We start from the raw sequence: 21,856 nt of genomic DNA on the forward strand, positions 1-21,856 counted from the left end.
TGTAGATGAATCAACAACCAGCAGGTACATCAGTACCACAATAGTAAAAAAGAGGAGTGAAAAAAAAAAAGTGGGGGGGAAAGTCCTTGGCTGTCGAGGGCAGGGCCTTAGCAAAGGTGAGGTTTGGGCAGTGGGCGGGGCCAATACTCAGGACCCACAGGGCTGGAAAAGACCCTAGGGGCTGTGGGGCTTGGGGCTTAGGCTCAAGCAACAGAAAGGGCCCAGTCGTGCCCCCCACCCCGGTCTCAGAGGGCAGGGGACCTCACCTGGGAGCCCAGCAGGCTCCCATTCCCAAGTGGGAGGGGCAATCACCCTCTGCTATTCTCCTGCTCCTCCCAGAGGGCCCCTCCCACCTGCATCTTCTGTTCTCCCCTCAGCCTCCTTCCTATGCCCCCAAAGACCCATGCGACCTGGAAGGGGCTTTGGAGGGCAGGGGATTGGCCTGGGAGCTCAGCAGGCTCCTTGGACCTGAGTGGTTGAGGCAAATGCCCTCGGCTCCTTTCCCACTTCCTGGAGGGCCCCTCCCGCAGGCCTCTCCTGCCTGCCTCTCCTGATCTCCCCGGCCTCCCTCCTATGCCCCCAGGACCCACGCAGCATGGATGGGGCTTTGGAGGGGGGTACTGGCTTGGGAGCTCAGCAGGCTCCCAGCCCAAGTGGGCCAGGTGATCATCCTCAGCTCCTCTCCCACTCTTCCCAGCGAGTTCCTGCTGCCTTCCTGTCCTGATCTCCCCGACCTCAAGGTCATCAATCCTGTCTGACCTCCACCTCTCCTCCCCACTCAGTCCCCCTATGTCCTACCGGTCGACCTTAGGGTTCCTGCCATCTCCTTGTGCATCAAAGTCCCCCACCAGCGGCTGGCAGGCACCCTAGCTGTGGGGAGAAGCTAACTCTGCGTCTTCCCACACTGCCATCTTGACTCCGCCTCTAGGCCAGTATTTCTTGAAATACTTTTTTTGCTATTGAACTCTTTTTCCTCTCCTGGAACCCTAATAGCATTAAGGTTACTTTGATTTTGTCTCATAGATTTCTTTTGCTATATTCACTTAAAAATAAGCAACAACAACAACAAAAACAGTATAAAAGCAAAAAAAGAAATCAACCAAACAAAAAACACTCTCTGTTGTTCAGATTGGATCATTTCAATTGATCTGTCTTCAAGCTCACTGACTATTTCCTCTGTTATCTCCATTCTGCTACTGAGCCCATTCTAATGAGTTATTAAATTTCAGTTATTGATTAAGGAAGATGGCGGAGTAGAAGGACGTGCTATTACTCCCTCTTGCAAGAACACCAGAATCACAACTAGCTGCTGGACAATCATCGACAGGAAGACACTGGAACTCACCAAAAAAGATACCCCACATTCAAAGACAAAGGAGAAGCCACAATGAAATGGTAGGAGGGGGGCAATCAGAGTAAAATCAAATCCCATATCTAGTGGGTGAGTGACTCACAGACTGGCGAATACTTATACCACAGAAGTCGACCCACTGGAGTGAAGGTTCTGAGCCCCACGTCAGGCTTCCCAACCTGGGGTCCGGCAATGGGAGGAGGAATTCATAGGGAATCAGACTTTGAATCCTAGTGGGAATTGATTGCAGGACTTCGACAGGACTGGGGGAAACAGAGACCCCACTCTTGGAGGGCACACACAAAATAGTGTGTGCATCGGGACCCAGGGGAAGGAGCAGTGACCCCGGGGGAGACTGAACCAGACCTACCTGCTAGTGTTGGAAGGTCTCCTGCAGAGGCAGGGGTGGCTGTGGCTCACCATGGGGACAAGGACATTGGCAGCAGAAGTTCTGGGAAGTACTCCTTGGCGTGAGCCCTCCCAGAGTCTGTTATTAGCCCCACCAAAGAGCCCAGGTAGGCTCCAGTGTTGGATTGCCTCAGGCAAAACAACCAACAGGGAGGGAACCCAGCCCCACCCATCAAGTCAAGTGGATTAAAGTTTTACTGAGCTCTGACCACCACAGCAACAGTCAGCTCTACCCACCACCAGAGCCTCCCATCAAGCCTCTTGGATCGCCTCAACCACCAGAGGGCAGACAGCAGAAGCAAGAAAAACTATAATCCTGCAGCCTGTGGAACAAAAACCACATTCACAGAAAGACAGACAAGATGAAAAGGCAGAGGGCTATATACCAGATGAAGGAACAAGATAAAACCCCAGAAAAACAACTAAATGAAGTGGAGATAGGCAACCTTCCAGAAAAAGAATTCAGAATAATGATAGTGAAGATGATCCAGGACCTCGGAATAAGAATGGAGGCAAAGATCGAGAAGATGCAAGAAATGTTTAACAAAGACCTAGAAGAATTAAAGAACAAACAAACAGAGATGAACAATACAATAACTGAAATGAAAACTACACTAGAAGGAATCAATAGCAGAATAACTGAGGCAGAAGAATGGATAAGTGACCTGGAAGACAGAATGGTGGAATTAACTGCTGTGGAACAGACTAAAGAAAAAAGAATGAAAAGAAATGAAGACAACCTAAGAGAACTCTGGGACAACATTAAACGCAAAAACATTCGCATTATAGGGGTCACAGAAGGAGAAGACAGAGAGAAAGGTCCCAAGAAAATATTTGAAGAGATTATAGTTGAAAACTTCCCTAACATGGGAAAGGAAATAGCCACCCAAGTCCAGGAAGCCCAGCGAGTACCATACAGGATAAACCCGAGGAGAAACACGCCGAGACACATAGTAATCAAATTGGCAATAATTAAACACAAAGAAAAATTATTGAAAGCAGCAAGGGAAAAACGACAAATAACATACAAGGGAACTCCCATAAGGTTAACAGCTGATTTCTCAGAAGAAACTCTACAAGCCAGAAGGGAGTGGCATGATATACTTAAAGTGATGAAAGGGAAGAACCTACAATCAAGATTACTCTACCCAGCAAGGATCTCATTCAGATTTGATGGAGAAATCAAAAGCTTTACAGACAAGCAAAAGCTAAGAGAATTCAGCAGCACCAAACCAGCTCTACAACAAATGCTAAAGGAACTTCTCTAAGTGGGAAACACAAGAGAAGAAAAGGACCTACAAAAACAAACGCAAAACAACTAAGAAAATGGTCATAAGAACATACATATTGATAATTACCTTAAACGTGAATGGATTAAATGCTCCAACCAAAAGACACAGGCTTGCTGAATGGATACAAAAACAAGACCCATATATATGCTGTGTACAAGAGACCCACTTCAGACCTAGGGACACATACAGACTGAAAGTGAGGGGATGGAAAAAGATATTCCATGCAAATGGAAAGCAAAAGAAAGCTGGAGTAGCTATACTCATATCAGATAAAATAATAGACTTTAAAATAAAGAATGTTACAGGAGACAAGGAAGGACACTACATAATGATCAAGGGATCAATCCAAGAAGAAGATATAACAATTATAAATATATATGCACCCAACATAGGAGCACCTCAATACATAAGGCAACTGCTAACAGCTATAAAAGAGGAAATCGACAGTAACACAATAATAGTGGGGGACTTTAACACCTCACTTACACCAATGGACAGATCATCCAAAATGAAAATAAATAAGGAAACAGAAGCTTTAAATCACACTATAGACCAGATAGATTTAATTGATATTTATATAACATTCCATCCCAAAACAGCAGATTACACTTTCTTCTCAAGTGCGCTCGGAACGTTCTCCAGGATAGGTCACATCTTGGGTCACAAATGAAGCCTCAGTAAATTTAAGAAAATTGAAATCATATCAAGTATCTTTTCTGACCACAACACTATGAGATTAGAAATGAATTACAGGGAAAAAAACGTAAAAAACAAAAACACATGGAGGCTAAACAATACATTACTAAATAACCAAGAGATCACTGAAGAAATCAAAGAGGAAATCAGAAAATACCTAGAGACAAATGACAATGAAAACACGACGATCCAAAACCTATGGGATGCAGCAAAAGCAGTTCTAAGAGGGAAGTTTATAGCTATACAAGCCTACCTCAAGAAACAAGAAAAATCTCAAGTAAACAATCTAACTTTACACCTAAAGGAACTAGAGAAAGAAGAACAAAGAAAACCCAAAGTTAGCAGAAGGAAAGAAATCATAAAGATCAGAGCGGAAATAAATGAAATAGAAACAAAGAAAACAATAGCAAAGATCAATAAAACTAAAATCTGGTTCTTTGAGAAGATAAACAAAGTTGATAAACCATTAGCCACACTCATCAAGAAAAAGAGGGAGACGACTCAAATCAATAAAATTAGAAATGAAAAAGGAGAAGTTACAACAGACACCGCAGAAATACAAAGCATCCTAAGAGACTACTACAAGCAACTTTATGCCAATAAAGTGGACAACCTGGAAGAAATGGACAAATTCTTAGAAAGGTATAACCTTCCAAGACTGAACCAGGAAGAAACAGAAAATATGAACAGACGAATCACAAGCAATGAAACTGAAACTGTGATTAAAAATCTTCCAACAAACAAAAGTCCAGGACCAGATGGCTTCACAGGTGAATTCTATCAAACATTTAGAGAAGAGCTAACACCCATCCTTCTCAAACTCTTCCAAAACTTTGCAGAGGAAGGAACACTCCCAAACTCATTCTATGAGGCCACCATCACCCTGATACCAAAACCAGACAAAGATACTACAAAAAAAGAAAATTACAGACCAATATCACTGATGAATATAGATGCAAAAATCCTCAACAAAATACTAGCAAACAGACTCCAACAACACATTAAAAGGATCATACACCATGATCAAGTGGGATTTATCCCAAGGATACAAGGATTCTTCAATATACGCAAATCAATCAATGTGATACACTATATTAACAAATTGAAGAATGAAAACCATATGATCATCTCAATAGATGCAGAAAAAGCTTTTGACAAAATTCAACACCCATTTATGATAAAAACTCTCCAGAAAGTGGGCATAGAGGGAACCTACCTCAACATAATAAAGGCGATATATGACAAACCCACAGCAAACATCATTCTCAATGGTGAAAAACTGGAAGCATTTCCTCTAAGATCAGGAACGAGACAAAGATTTCCACTCTCACCACTATTATTCAACATAGTTTTGGAAGTCCTAGCCATGGCAATCAGAGAAGAAAAAGAAATAAAAGGAATACAAATTAGAAAAGAAGTAAAACTGTCACTGTTTGCAGATGACATGATATTATACATAGGGAATCATAAAGATGCCACCTGAAAAGTATTAGAGCTAATCAATGAATTTGGTAAAGTTGCAGGATACAAAATTAATGCACAGAAATCTCTTGCATTCCTATACACTAATGATGAAAAATCTGAAAGAGAAATTAAGGAAACACTCCCATTTACCATTGCAACAAAAAGAATAAAATACCTAGGAATAAACCTACCTAGGGAGAAAAAAGACCTGTATGTAGAAAACTATAAGACACTGATGAAAGAAATTAAAGATGATACCAACAGGTGGAGAGATATACCATGTTCTTGGATTGGAAGAATCAATATTGTGAAATTGACTATACTACCCAAAGCAATCTACAGATTGAATGCAATCCCTATTAAATTACCAATGGCATTTTTTACGGAACTAGAACAAATCATCTTAAAATTTGTTTGGAGACACAAAAGATCCCGAATAGCCAAAGCAGTCTTAAGGGAAAAAAACGGAGCTGGAGGAATCAGACTCCCTGACTTCAGAATATACTACAAAGCTACAGTAATCAAGACAATATGGTACTGGCACAAAAACAGAAACATAGATCAATGGAACAAGATAGAAAGCCCAGAGATAAACCCAGGTACCTATGGGCAACTAATCTATGACAAAGGAGGCAAAGATATACAGTGGAGAACAGACAGTCTCTTCAATAAGTGGTGTTGGGAAAACTGGACAGCTACATGGAGAAGAATGAAATTAGAACACTCCCTAACACCATACACAAAAATAAACTCTAAATGGATTAGAGACCTAAATGTAAGACTGGACACTATAAAACTGTTAGAGGAAAACATAGGAACAACACTCTTTGACATAAATCACAGCAAGATCTTTCTTGATCCACCTCCTAGAGTAATGGAAATAAAAACAAAAATAAACAAATGGGACCTAATGAAACTTCAAAGCTTTTGCACAGCAAAGGAAACCATAAACAAGATGAAAAGTCAACCCTCAGAATGGGAGAAAATATTTGCAAATGAATCAACGGACAAAGGATTCATCTCCAAAATATATAAACACCTCATGCAGCTCAATATTAAAAAAACAAACAACCCAATCAGAAAATGGGCAGAAGACCTAAATAGACATTTCTCCAAAGAAGACATACAGACGGCCACGAAGCACATGAAAAGATGCTCAACATCACTAATTATTAGAGAAATGCAAATCAAAACTACAATGAGGTATCACCTCACACCAGTTAGAATGGGCATCATCAGAAAATCTACAAACAACAAATGCTGGAGAGGGTGTGGAGAAAAGGGAACCCTCTTGCACTGTTGGTGGGAATGTAAATTGATACAGCCACTATGGAGAACAATATGGAGGTTCCCTAAAAAACTAAAAATAGATTTACCATATGATCCAGCAATCCCACTACTGGGTGTATACCCAGAGAAAACCATAATTCAAAAAGACACATGCACCCCAATGTTCATTGCAGCACTATTTACAATAGCCAGGTCATGGAAGCAACCTAAATGCCCATCGACAGACGAATGGATAAAGAAGGTGTGGTACATATATACAATGGAATATTACTCAGCCATAAAAAGGAATGAAATTGGGTCATGTATCGAGACGTGGATGGATGTAGAGACTGTCATACAGAGTGATGTAAGTCAGAAGGAGAAAAATAAGTATCGTATATTAACGCATGTATGTGGAACCTAGAAAAATGGTACAGATGAGCCGGTTTGCAGGGCAGAAGCTGAGACACAGATGTAGAGAACAGACATATGGACACCAAGGGGGGAAAACTGCGGTGGGGTGGGGATGGTGGTGTGCTGAATTGGTCGATTGGGATTGACATGTATACACTGATGTGTATAAAATTGATGACTAATAAGAACCTGCAGTATAAAAAAACAAACAAAGAAAACCACTAATACTAAACTTTCATTGGGTTATCTGTATGGAAATATGTTAATATAAATGTTTCAGGCTTAAAAAAAATTTCTGTTATTATGCTTTCCGGTTCTAAAATTTCCACTTTGTTCTTTTTTTATATCTTTTATTTAGTTGCTGCCACTTTCTATCTTTTTATTTGTTTCAAGAGTGTTTGCCCTTGTTTTATGGAGTATTTTAAATAGCTTTTTAAATGTCTTTTTCAGATAATTCCAACATCTTTGTCATCCTGGCATTGGTATCTGTTGATTTTATTTTTCTTATGTAAGTTGAAGTTTCCCTGGTTTTTCATATGCCAAATAATTTCAGATTATATCTTGAACATTTGAATATGGTAAGTACTATGAATTTTAAGTACCAGGGAGAATGTCAATTTATTTTAAAAAAGCAGGCAATTGGCCCAGTTGTGTATAGACTGTCAGCTTTGACTAGCCTTCTTTGGAGAGATTTCAAAGACTTTGTAGTGTATTCAGATTTATCTCATGTGCGTACCACCCAGAGGCAGTCTGTGACTTGGGTGATGGTGTATTTCTTAGAATTACTCACTGTCACTATGGTGGTACTTCAAACTCTGGTCTTCTTTCTCAATTTGCCTGCTACTACTTAATTTTCAGAGTCCTCAAATACTCCATGCATTCTGTCCAGGTTTGGTAGCATTAAGTGGGAGAGGGAGGCTGGGGTGTGCTTATTCCATCTCACCCAGGATTAGATTCTCATGCATGCTTTAATTCTTGAAAGCTTTTCACTCTTATTTGTTTAAATATTTCCAATAACACTATCTACTTCCATTCTCTCTAGTCTCTTATTTTACATCTCTAAGTAATTGTGTTTGGATCTTCTAATTGTAACACTGTTCACATTCTCCATCTTTGTATCATTCTTGCCAGATTTTCAATAATATCTTCAGATCTCATTTTTTATTCCCAGATTTTTTTGTTCTCTAATTTTCAGCTCTATTTTATCTGCTGCTTTTTCTAGCCAGTGTTTAAAAATTTTTGTTTTTAAATATTCTTTTGGGTCTAGAAGTTCCTTTTGGTTTCCTTTGAAATCTGCCTAATATTTCCTCATACAGTTCTGTTCCTTCATTATTTTTTTCTATTCCTTAAAAAACTCCAGTCATTTAAAATATATTTTTTAATACTTTTTGATCACATTTTTCTGATATTCTGAGTTCAGGAGATTCTAATTCTCTTTTTTCTTTTTTGTATGTTTGTCTCCTGACTCGTTTTCATGGTATTTTACTTCAATGCAATTTATTATTGCTATTAAATTATTGTTATTATATCTTCATCAGAATTTTTTCTCTTACATGCTAGAAGTTGTGGAAGCTCCCTTAATGGAATTTTTACATTTGCTTCTTCAGAAGACTCTAGGGGTTTTATTCTCATTTCTGATTTTATAATTTCTTATACCAGTGCAGATGTAATTTTGGACCATGTGCTTATAAGTGCCAAGGCTTGAGATTTGACATTTATTACAGGTGACTTTGTTTTCCACCTATGATCATGCACAGCTGGCAAGCATTCTTGTCAATTCTTGGGCCAATTTGTGCAAAATATATGTGTATGTATGTGTAATATAATCATTCATATCTCCCTATTTTTATTGGAGGGATCAGTAACATCTTCACATCTTCTGGCTTTGGCCATAATTCATTGTTTCCAGTTCTTGTGTGGATGTTAAAATCCTACCCCATTGTCTTAAGGCCCCTACTGTGTCCGAAACCCTGTGTCCTACCCTCTCCCAATCATTGCATGAGTTACTCCTTTTTCTGCCAATTTTCAGCTATCTCTGTTTTCCCCTAGCATCTGGAAGTTTTTTTCTTTCATTTTTTATTTAAAGTTCATCTATGAATAAAAAAATCTTGAAAATTTTATTTAGCTTTGTGATGTATTTATGAATAGAAGAGGATTCTTTCAGGGTCAGTAGAGTCTACCATTTTGACTGAACTTTATGTGGTTAGTATTTATATTAGTTTTCTGTGAATGCTGAAATGAATTACCACAAATTTAGTGATTAAAACAACAGAAATTTATTATCTTACAGTTCTGTAGTTCAGAAATCTAAAGCAGATTTCACTGGGCTAAAATCAAGGTATTGGCAAGGTTGTGTTCCTTTGTGTGTGTGTGTGTGTGTGTGTGTGTGTGTGTGTGCTGGGGGAGAGAGCATTATTATACCTATCACAATGATTGAAAGCAAAAATTTTAACGTTGTATAAAGGACCTGTTTAATACATAAGACAATCACAACTTAAAGGGGTGAGGATAAAGGGACCAATATGGTGGTAAAATTTCTACATTCCAGTTCAAGAAGTAACACATGGACTTTAGAGTAGATGGTGAAAAGTATGTATATTGTATTCCCTACAACAGAAATTTAAAAAGCTACACAAAATGATATAGTTATAAGACATATAAATAAAATGGAATATTAAAAATACTGGCATTTAGTGGGTAAAGACCAGGGATGCTTTTAATCATCCTACAAGGCACAGGACAATCCTAACAAAGAGCTATCCAACCTTAAAATGTCAATAGCTCTAAGGTTGAGAACCTCTGCCCTAAATAATACAATGATTCACCTTTATTATGGTTTTCTAAAGCTTTGCATTTCCATTTTATGGAAACAGCTCTTCTCTGTACTCATATTTTAATGGTTTCCATAAATTTAATTAGGTCACATATTTACCATAGCAGGTTCAACTGGAATAATTCTGGATACAAAATACTACTCTTCTGGAGGGAGCATAAGCATATGTGACAAGTTTACTAACTCCCAGCTTTCAGCATGTCATAGGTGAGAGTCAGAGATTGGCGAGTACCCCTGATTCTATGATTTGGTTGAGTGCAAGTAGGTTAGGAGAACTTCTACATGTAAATATGTGTGCATATGTATATTTACTTTTCCCTCTCATTTTATGTTTCAATTTTTAATGTAACTTTTGTAGATACTTATTACAGTTCATTATTTTGGTTGTACTGCTATAGAAAGATCTTTAATTTTATGGTGAATAATTTCCTTTGAATTAATTCAATTCAGTTACATTAATTTCATTTTGTGTAGTTTTGCAAATTTACAAAGTTACATAAAACAATATTTCATCACATATATATACTGGAATATTTCTCAAAGTTTACAAAATTACAGATAGAATCAAATGGAAAAACTGACAAGGAGAGAGCATTAAAACTTAATTTGGAAAAGCTTCCAGATTCTGATTTTTTTCCTTTAAACATTCCAAGGACAGAGCTAAATATGTTCCCCTCATTCCATTATAGTATAATATAGTACATATTGCTCTACTGGAGCCTCAGACTCTACCCAGTAGGTATTTTGGTAACTAGCTGTGTAGGATCCTTTTGGAGAATTCAGAATCTACTTGTTTGGATGGAAAGTTAAGAAACTCAGTTGATCTTTGTACAGATTAACAATTTAATCGCTTTTGAAACTTACTTTTTCAGTATGGGACTTTAATGTCATTATTCAAAATTTACCTCAAAATTTAAGGGCTATAGAATACTATATGCTGTTAACCTCAAATATTCTTTCTGCCTGCTGAGAATTAGATCTCAAATGACCTCACTGTTATGGTTTCGGTGCATATGGTGAAGGGTGGGTAGAGCCTGCATGAGTGTGGTCAACGATGGGGTGGCTCTTCTCTCTTGCCCAGGCTCCGTAGTCGTCTTCTGCTCGTTTCTCCACCCCTCGACCCCATCCCCCTTGTGTGTCATTATCTATCTATCATCTATCTATCTACCTATCATCTATCTATCTATCTATCTATCTATCTATCTATCTATCTATCTATCATCTATCTATCATCATCTATCTATCATCTATCTATCTATCATCATCTTTTATCTCTTCTCTTCGGGATGGTTAGGCACGCTGACTCTGTTGGCCTTGCCTCCTGCTGTCCTGGAGAACCAGAGCCCGGGTCTGGGCGCTGTGTTTGGCAGGGGGCGCGCGAGGTCCCGGAGCTGTCCAGCAGTTCCTGGCTAAGTTCTCCCCTGCGCTCCCCGCGCGGGGGAAGCTCTCCAGCGCCCCGCCCCGGCTAGGGAACCTCTCCCGCAGAGCTCCCAGGGCTTCCCAGGCTCGCCAACCGTCTCCGCCAGTTTCTCTCTACTTCCAGCCCCACCACGGGAGTCTAGCTTGCCTTAGCTGTCTTCCTCCGCAACCCCCCGAGAGGGAGTCCCCTCTCTAGTCCCCGGGGTTGCGCGATTGTACGCGGGCTTCCCTCCTTTGCCTTAAGGGCGGGCGAGTGCGTCTCCTTCTAGCCTCGCCTTCTGCGACTGGGTGGTCCTTTCTCTCTCCGTCTTTCTAGACAGGCGCCCGAAATCGCGGGGTGAGAGCAAAGACCGCCCATCAACTTAGCACCTTGAAATAGAATCTTTCGATCCCGAAGGAGGTTGGAATTGCCGGGGTCGGCGAGAGAGGGAGAAGGAGGGCGGAGGCTGCAACGGCTCCGGGGCTCGCTAGACGGGGCTTGGAGACCGAGGAGCCCGTGCGGGAGAGGGACACGGGGCGCGGGGCCTCGCCCTCGGGCTCCCTCCCTTCTCCTTCTCTCCCCGCCTCCCGGCCCGCCCCTCCCTCTCCGAGGAGCCGTCTCTCCTCCGCGTGTCTCCGAGCGCTCTCTCCATTGTCTCTGCCCTTACAACAGGTTCGGGCGCGGGGGAAGACAGGCGGGTGCGGGGCCGCCCCAGCCCCGGCTTTCTTGGGGCGACCTCCCTTCCTCCGGGTGTGCGTGCCTTCGGCTGCTTTGATTCGGCTCCGGAGCTAATTCCCCGGCGGAGCAGCCCCCGGCGAGTCCGACCCCTCCCTCCCGGCCCCCTCCCAGCCCGCGCCCCGCCGCCTGGGTTCTGTGTGGGGGAATGATGTGCGCGTTGGAGGGTCTAAGTTCTGCACGCGCCTGGGGGGTCCTCCCTTTTTTTTCTTAGGCAGCCAAATCGTACTCCTCTTACTAATCAGTAAATCCAAGGCAGCGGCAGGAAAGACAAACGCTCTTTTCCCCGCTTGATTCCAAGAACCTCTTCGATTTTTATTTTTAAAGAGGGAGACGATGGACTGAGCAGATCCACACCATGGAGTCTCGGGTCTTACTGAGAACATTCTGTTTGCTCTTCGGTCTCGGAGCAGGTGAGTGGCCTCAGAGCTGGGGCGGGAGAAGGGATGGCCCCCGCCTCGGGGCAGCCCGAGCTGCCTGGGGACGCCTCGCTCTTCCTCCGCCTGAAGTAGTTCTGGAGTGGGAAGCTTGGAGTAGGGGTGGGGTGGGTTTGCATTTGGATTTTTTCCTGTGCTTGTCTTGGAGACCGCAGGGCGGGTCACACCCCTAGTCCAGGGTCTGAGGGCCAAGGGGAACTTTGCACCGAGAGGGGTTTAAAGTAGGTCACGGACATGGGACTGGGTGCTCCGCTCTTTAAAGCTTGATTGCTGATCTCAGGTAAGGCAGCGGAGGGAGTCGCCTCTTGTCCGTTACCAATATTGTCTCTAAGACGCGATTCTTTGCTGCCTTGGAGGAAGAGACTTGTATTTTGATGGAGGTTTTTCTTTCTTTCCTCCTCCCTCCCCCACTCCCACCAGTCTGGGGGCTTGGTGTGGACCCCTCCCAACAGATTGACGTCTTAACGGAGTTAGGACTTGGGGAGTCCACGACCGGAGTGCGCCAGGTCCCCGGGCTACATAATGGGACGAAAGCCTTTCTTTTCCAAGGTAAGAGGCGCGTGCTCAGTCCCCAGTGCGGTTTCAGTTCGGATAACCCCTGGAGGAGCTGGCCTGACCCCTCCTCCTAACTTCTGTTTTGCCTCATGGATGACATCTGAGCTGAGATGTGGAGGGGTCAGTGTGAAATACACACACCTTCCATCTCTTTTTAAGTGGCTTGGTTTCTCTCTTCCCCCGCCCCCTCCTCTTTCTTACTTTGTACTCTTGCCAGTTCTAATGGATAGTCCCTTAATTACTGTACAGAAACTCCGATGGCAGATGGTTGATTTTGGAGCCTGGGTAACAATGAATTATAACACAAACGCCTCATTTGGGTGAACTTGATTTAGGTAGGGAATAGGGTAGCTTAATCTTAGTTAAGACACTGCTCTCTGAAAGTTTCAGGTACAGTGGTGTCCAGTTGCAGAGGAATTTCTTCATGTGGGTAGCTTTGTGGAAAAATTAATATCTTTCAATAGTTTTAACTACTGTATGTCACAAACACACTATATTTGAGACAAGATTCCTCACTGAAAGATAATGATTCTTCTCCATCAATGACAGGAGAAAGGAAATAATATTCTCTTAAAAATTATTTTGAAAATATTTCAAATAAATGTTAATTCAGAAGTATACTTTGTCTCACCATTAATCGTGTACTTAGGATTTTAAAACTTTTTTTTGAAGTCAGTGGACTTTGGCTATGCACAAGTGTCTACATTTAAATTTATATTTAGGTGTGTTATGTAGTCAAAGCAAATTCCAATGCATCGATCCTTCAGCTTTGATTTACCAACCCTTTTGAAGATTGCCTGGTTTGTGGGAAGGTGCTGTAACATGAGCTTCTAAAAGGTAGCTAAACACATACAGAAAGACTAGTTTCACATATGGTAAAGTACAGATGAAGGCAAAAGAGAAATGGAATTTGGTTTAACATATTTGATGGACTGACTAAAGCATCTTCTCCCCACCCCACCCAGTTTTTCTTTTGTGATTTCGGTGCTGTGGCTTCAAAAAAATTGCAACTCATAATTACTAAAGAGTTGGATATGCAAAATAAAACCACTTCAGCAAATTTGCCACCAAGAAATAGGCATAAAATAAAACTTGAGTGTTTCTGTAGTGGTGTTGTTGCGTGGTATAGCCAGTATGTGTCACCATGGGCAGTAACACCAAAGCTTACAGTTGGAAAAGGAGGAAATTGACATGTGTTGCATTTATTTAAAGCAAGTTTACTCTTACAATAAGTTAAATGCAATTTTCTGTTTTAATTATGGTGAGCCCACTAAATGCTTTTACTGTGAGGGATATTTGTGATAATATTTTATTTACTTAAAGTTCTTTTTTTTGGTGGGGAGTGGGGGTGTGATTTGGATATTGACTCCTTTAAAAACAATGACCAAATCTAATAAAGGAAATACGATTTAGACTGTCAGCAAAATTCACAGAGCGGAATAAAAGTGTCATTAGAGTTAAGCTTCTGTTTTTCTCTTTTTCTTCTTCTCCTTTTTTTTCAATCTCTGATTTTTCAATCCCTGTGAGCTGGAAACAAAATTATTTCAGGGCTGCCAATTTGATTAACTGGAAAGCTTTACAGAAGCTAAAGCTCCTGATAAACAAATGGCGTTGAAGTGCCCTTAAAATTTCCAAAGGTCCTTTAAATTATATTGGTGTTCTTCTTGCCTTTCTCTGAAGACCGTCTGAGCTGTCACAAATAGAAACCTTCAGGACTGTGCACTTTATGCTCTGATGCTCGACAATTTCTAGGAAATAGTGTCAAGGCACCAATATCTTTTCCTGGTTAAATTTTTATAAGAAATGTTTAGTATTCATTTTTATTTAAATTGCCAGTTCTTCAAGGTAGGCATTGTGCTGCGAATGAATTGGCCATTCTTACTACATATCAGTGCACATTGATGAATTGTTTTGTTTCCTTGTTGGTACCAAGCACAATATTTAGACAGAGTAAATACCTGACAAATATAGTTTACGAGATTTGGAGATATAAAGTTTTATTTCTTGCCAAATTATGCACCTTATTTCATATAGCCAATCAATCAGCAAGTATTTGCTACCTGCTGTGTTCTCAGTAGGCATGTATTACTGATGTGTTTATTATACTCTAATGATTTCTCTTATTCTCAGATTTAGATTATAAAATTGACAACAGGTAGACCTTTGGCCCTGCTTGATAGTTTTGCATTACCTTGGAAAGGTCTTTTCTCTGCTATTAGAATGTGGAAACTGTTTTTAAGAAGTCAGTTCTGGGCTTCACTGGGATTACATGGATTTTAGAGAGACAAAAGCTTTCAGCCTCTGAAGATTTTATGGATTCGCTTTATAGTGAATTGAGGGTGCTGCGGATATTTTTGTATAATCTTCAAAATGGCATAGCAGGAATAGTAACACATTACAAACCTGTGAGGTGCTCTCAGATTTCACATAAACCTATCAGATAAGTTACTTTGTACTATCAGATATGTTCCAAATAGATGGAAGAGCTTTTTGAACCATCAAATCTCTTGTGCAGTAATATAACTATCTTCCTTTGTCTCTTATCTTTAAATTAAAGAAATCTCAACATACAATTTCCCAATGATTTTTGCTCATTTAATATTGCTTCTCCATTTGGCTAGTTCATTCTTCTCTTTATTTTTCGTTAATATGTTTATAATTCAGTACTTTTAGAAACTAAATAGTTTTTGTAAATTATTGTGCACTAAGAATCTACTATTACTTAATAACTATTATATTTATTATATATGTATAATAAAAGCAAGTAGAAATGTATTTCAAAGCCATACTGATTTTTATCATATATAGCATCACTAAAATTGTTTTGTTGTTGTTGAAATTTGGTTTATAGTTGCTTTGGAAATTGAAGTAATAAGATGCTAAATTAGATCATCTGTTGATATATGCGGCTTTTGATCTGTGCCAATTATAATACTTTTCAAAAGAAAAAAGTGACCAGGCAACAGTTTGGAATCCATATCAAGATCTTCCATGTATTTCTAGCTACAATCTGACTGATAGCCACAAAAATACACTTACGGTTTTAAAAAAATAGAGGACCAGGTGCTGACAGTCAAAAGACCTATGAAAGGTTGTAAAGAATTCTGAAATGTTAAGGGCTAGTGCAATTATAAATAGAATTCTATCAACCTTGTTTAAAGTCTAGGGAATATTCTTCAAGATAATGATTATAATAATCTTTCCTCTTTGTACATGAGGCACCAAGAATGAGAGTATACAGAAGCATAGTTCTAGGACTTTCTAACATGATTTTTAGATCTTTGGTTTTAACATTTTGTCTGACCAGGTTCCCAAACTAGATAGTTTCCTCTGTTGGTTTAATAAAGTTTCTTCTAAGGTGTTCACAGATTTTATAATGTCACTAATCCCCACGAGAGAAGTAGATAAAATCAAAGCATATTTTTTTTCCCTGAGTTGGTCATTGGGAAATAAATATTTAGTAATTATTTTTAAAGAACTTTAAGATTTTAAAGGAAAAAAAAATGTTCACAAGTCTACTTTATGCCAGTATTTGAAAACAGGAATGAAATTGGGCATTTGGTGGTGAGCCATTGGCTTCACTAGGCAACGGTAACTGCATTAAGGAAAGTGAGGTGGCAGTGAGTACTTTTCTTCAGTATGAAAATCAGAGAGTATCTGTGGACTTAGAGACAATGGTCATTTTGATGCCGCATTAGAATAGAATAACACAATGACTAAGAGACGGGCTTTGAAACCAGTTCGACCCAAGTGGAATTTCATTAGTTGTGTTTCTATGGTGAAGTTACTTAGTTTCTATGAGCTTCAGTACCCTAAATTATAAAATTAATGTTATGAAGAATTTTTTTGTGCACCTATTCTGCTAGGTGTTAGGCCTATAACAAATGAAGTTAGAACTTTACTTTCATAGTGCCTTAAAAATAGTCATTAAACAAACAATTATGCAGATAATAATTTAATCACTATTAAGATAAATGATATGAAGAGAAACTAAGGATGTAATGGGAATCTACATTCTTGTTTAGGGAGTCACAGGATCAAGGAAACTGTCTTTGAAGGAGAGTCATTTAAGCTGATAGCCAAAGGATAAATAAGAGTAGTCTGGGGAAGAGGAGCTGTGGGGATTCAGAAAGGAAGAGTAACACAGGCAAAGGAAATAGCATGAGCAAAGATCCTGACCTGAAATGAGCATGGTGCATTTGAGAAAACGGAAGAAATCCAGAGTAGTGGAAATGTAAGCGTTATGATATGAAATGAAGCGAACAAAGAAAGCACGGATCAGTTTACACAGTAGATCATATTTATACAGAAGAATTGAAAATTTATCATTATACAAGATATATTGTGGTGGGCAGAATAATACTCCCTCAAAGATGTTCACACCCTAAGCCTAGGAACGGAGAATATGTTGTGTTACATGCCAAGGGGGAATTAAAGTTGCAAATCTTGGATGATCTGGGGAGGCCTCATGTAATCACAAAGGTCCTTTAAATCTGGAAGAGGGATATAGAAGAGTCAGTGTCAGAGTGAAGCAAAGAAGAATGACTAGACCTGCCATTGCTGGCTTTGAAGATAAAAGTGGGCCATGACCAAAGAATGTGGGCAGTCTCCAGAATTTAGAAAAGCAAGGAAACAGATTTTCATTTAGTGTGTCCAGAAGGAACACAGCATAGCTGACACCTTGATTTTAGCCCAGTGAGATTCAATTTGAACTTCTGACCTCCAGAGATGTGAGATAATAAATTTGTGTTGATTTAAGCCACTATGTGTGTGGTGATTTGTTACAGCAGCAATAGGAAACTAATACAGATTTTGATTCATGGAAGTGGGCATGCTGTAAGAAATACCTAAAACTGTGGAAGTGGCTTTGAAATTGGGCAATAGGCATAAGCTGGAAGAATTTTGAGGAACATGATAAAAAAGGCTAGATTGCCTTGAATAGACTGTTAGTAGAAATATGGACGTTGGCGATTCTACTAGTGAAGATTCAGCAGAAGATGGAACATGGTAAAGAAAACCCAAATCACCTTTGAGAATACCTAAACTGTCATGAACAGATTATTTGTAGAAATATGGACATTAAAGGCAATGCTAGTGAGGGCTCAGATAGAAATCAGGAACATGTTATCGGAAACTAGAGGAAAGGATATCCTTGTTATATAGTGGCAGAAAGCTTAGCTGAATTCAGCCCTGCAGTTATGTAGAAAGCAAAACCTGTAAACATGAGTTTAGATATGTAGCTGAGGTGATATATATGCAAAGTTTTAAAGGTGCAGCCTGGCTTTTTCTTGCTGCTTATAGTAAAATGTGAAAGGAGAGAGAGAGATTGAGAGAAGAACTGTTAGGCAAAAAGGAACCAGAACTTGATATTTGAGAAATTCTTAACGTATCCAGATTGCAAAATATGCTAAAATTAGGAGATTCACTGGCAGGAAAGCCTACTCAGGAGAGAAAGCCAATAGTGTGGCCTAAAAACCTTTTGCTAGTGCCTTAGAAGTAAGGTCAGAGTATTCAGTCACATAGAGGGCACTTTGAAGAAATTGAACCTGTGACTCATGTATTCCCTCAGACATCTCAGTGGAAACCTGTAATAGAGATGGATTTATCCAGGAAATATTTGTGGAGGAACCTGTTCTTTAATGGAGTAAATCTCTATGACGCATGTGGGAGACCCACAAGGTTCTTGAGAAAACCATACCAGCAGTAACACTCCTGGCTTAACCTGAAAGGGCAACTGAGAAGATGTAATGAAAGAAGGTTGTTGGTTCCCCAAAATTCTACAAGCAAGAAACAGACTGGTTAAACTACTCAGCTGCAAACATGTGCCACCTTTCATGGGCAGAACTGAGAGCCCAGAAGACAGAGCTTAGAGCCTAGAGGGTGGAGCCAAGAATCACAGAGGATTATTTGCAGATCTTAAAACCAAATTCAGTTTACCTAGCTGGATTTCAAAATTGCATGGATCTGGTGTCTAATTTTTTTAACTTGCATTTTCTCCCTTTTTGAGTGTGGATGTCTATAACTGTTATCCTATTTCTATCCCACCATTTTATTTTGGGAGAAGATAACTTGTTTCTTGAGTTTTACAGGTTCACAGATGAGAGAAATTGTGCCCCAGGATGGATAATACCCAAAGTCTCATTTATACCTGATTTAGATGATGAGATTTAGGGCTTTTGAATTGATAAGATTTAGACCAGATTTTAAACTTTAGGTTGATATTCTAACGGGTTGAGACTTTGGGGGACTTTGGGATAGAGTAAATGTGTTTTGCCTGTGGGATGGTTATAAATCTTGCTGAAGGACAGATTATGGTAGGCTGAATAATGGTCCTCCAACTGTCCACATACTAAATCCTAAGAACCTGTAAATATGTTATGTTATGGGGTAAGGGGGGATTACAGTTGCTGAAGGAATTAAGGTTGCTAATCAGTGGACTTTAAAATATGGAGATTATTTTGGATTATTTGGGTGGACTTCATGGAATCACTCGGGGGGTGCCTACAGGGCCATGTACCCAGGGCCATGGCCATGGCACTCCTTTAAATATGGAGGAGGGAGGTAGAAAAGTCAGTGTCAATGTAATGTAACGTGAGAAAGACTTGATTGGTCCTTGCTGACTTTGCACTTGGAAGGTGGTCTTGAGCCAAGGAATGTGGGCACCTTCTAGAAGCTGTAAAAAGTGAGGAAGTGGATTTTCCCCTAGAACCTCCAGGAGGAGCTCAGCCTCACAGACACCTTGATTTTAGCCCAGTGGGATTCATTTTGGACTTCTGAACCTCTAGAACTGCGAGATAATAAATTTGCATTGATTTAACCATTAAGTTTGTGGTGATTTGCTACAGCAGTGATAGGAAACCGATGTATATGTTAAACGTTAACGTTCATTTATTTTGTAACTGAATTAAACTTTCTTTTGAGCTCTCCTTCTACTATGCATGAGAGTAAATTTGTTCAGTGGTTGGAAGCTTGAACTAGCCAGTTAAAGTTATCTTAGTCATTTGGGACTTAAAAGTTTTTTAAGTGTAAATTCAGAGTCTTCATACTAAATGATGAGTCTTTAAGGGATTCTCTCCATCATTCTGAGAACATTCTGAGAACAAACAGAGTAAAACCAAGTTGTGGGTTTTTTCAATTGTGCTTCGTTTTCAAAAATGCACCCCTTCTTCCCCCAAAAGTTTCATCCAGAGGTTGAGGGGGAAAATTAGAAAGCATGCATATTTTGGAAGTAGAATGGATACACTTAGCATGGTGTTTGGCACCCAGTCGCTATGGTAGTCAGAACTATGGACAGGGGCAAGGATTACTAGAGTTCTCTATCAAAAGTGCCAGGGATATCTGTAGGATGCCAACTAGGTTTGATTTGGGAGGAGCTGGAGCAGTCTTGACAGGCTCTGACTGGTGAATGATCTAGAATGTCATGGCTAAAGTGCACCCTGGATAATAACTGAAGTGAAGGGCCTTTCTGTGGCTTTATTCCATCTCCCACTAGCTCATTCACCTCATGCTGGTCCCAGACCCTGTTCTTGCAGACACCTATGCTTTTCTGAGTCCTTGTTATTATCTGTCCATAATTCAGATAATTATTGTCCATATGCTAACTGGTAACTTTGGTATTAGATATTAAGGCCTTATGGTGTGATGTCTCCTGTTGATTTTACTTTAATTCAATTTAACAAATATTTATTGCACTGCTATTATGTATAAGGATAGGACATACAGTATAATGGAGGAAAGAAGATGTCTACATAAGTTATTATGGGAGGTAAAGCAGGAACCAAAATTTAATTGTAAATAGTGAAAAAGTAAATTTGTGACTTTATCTTAAAGAAGATAGAAACTATGAAAATTATTTGTCCTAGTCTATATTTGACAAAATGTAGGTAATCATTTAACTATTAGCCAATTATAAGAACAAGTAAATAAAATCAAGTGTTGGGGTTTTTTGTTTGCTTAGTTTTGCAAAAATATCTGAGGACTGTCTCTTAACCTTTTAATAAGAAATCATTTATTTTGAGGTATTTATCATTTTGAGGTATTTATCATTTTGAGGTATTTATCATTTGAGGTATTATTATTTGAGGTATTTATCATTTTGAGGTATTTATCATTTAAAAATTTTTATTTTTCTTGTTAAAAATTTATCTACCTATATCAGATCATCATAAGTTAGTGCCTTTGTGTGTCATTTGAGCATTCCTCTTACATTGTTTTTATCAATTTTATGAAACTTTTCATCTTTTGCTAGTTTTAGTTTAGAATTGACATTGAAGAAAGATGCCAGTCATGTGGAAACTCATTTTTTAGGGGATAATTTTTGTTATGGTAACTTTTGCTTCACATTTGTTGAAACTCAGATATAAACCACTGTAATTAAGAAGAATTAGGGAGAGAATAGATGGGAAGAAAAGTGGAGCACAGCTCTTCCCTTTCCCATTAGGGCTGCTGCCAGGAACTGGACATGGACCCTTTGACAAGTATTTGCTGAGTTGTTCTTGATGACAACCCTCCTGACAGTCTTCATTCTGGGGAAGGGATGGGGAACCCAGACAACCAGGTGCCTCTCCCTTCAAAGAGAAAATTTAGAATGAGGACAACAAACCAGTGCTTGGAAGGTCACACTCTACCTGTCTAGACAAAGGGAAGAAATGATGGACACAATTCCAAGTTCAAATTGATGTGCAGTAGTAATTAGGAACATGGACTCCAGAGCTAGGTATCTTGGGTTCAAATCTTGGTGCCTTTGTTCACTAGTGCGAACTTGAACTTGTTATTTAACGTATCTCTGCTTCAATTGAGATAATGACAGTATTATTTCTTAGAGTTGATGTGTAGATTATATGAATAAAACTGTGTATGGCATTTACTAAACATTCAGTACACGTTAAATACTGTTTTTATTTGGAATTAGCTTAGCAGCAGATCAAGCTCCCTTGGATTGTTTTAGGGGCTCCCTGGTAGAAATGCTGGATTTTGTGGAGGAGCTAACCTAAGGTGACTTTC

At 39.6% G+C, this 21,856-nt stretch overlaps 1 protein-coding gene across 2 annotated transcripts in view; it reads left to right on the forward strand.

The window, feature by feature from the left end:
* Nucleotides 1–11,718: 11,718 nt before the first annotated feature.
* NELL2 (neural EGFL like 2) overlaps nucleotides 11,719–21,856 on the forward strand; it is a 601,925-nt gene continuing 591,787 nt past the window's right edge. Inside the window, exons 1-3 of one of the 2 annotated variants that reach the window (XM_082422567.1) lie at nucleotides 11,719–11,798; nucleotides 12,189–12,274; nucleotides 12,719–12,847. In XM_082422567.1, coding sequence (XP_082278693.1) covers nucleotides 12,220–12,274; nucleotides 12,719–12,847 — 184 coding nt within the window. In that variant the 5' untranslated portion in view covers nucleotides 11,719–11,798; nucleotides 12,189–12,219. The other variant, XM_082422566.1, reaches the window with a different exon arrangement.

Source organism: Balaenoptera physalus (genome assembly GCF_965194825.1).
Source record: "Balaenoptera physalus genome assembly, chromosome: 13".
Lineage (NCBI taxonomy): Eukaryota > Metazoa > Chordata > Mammalia > Artiodactyla > Balaenopteridae > Balaenoptera > Balaenoptera physalus.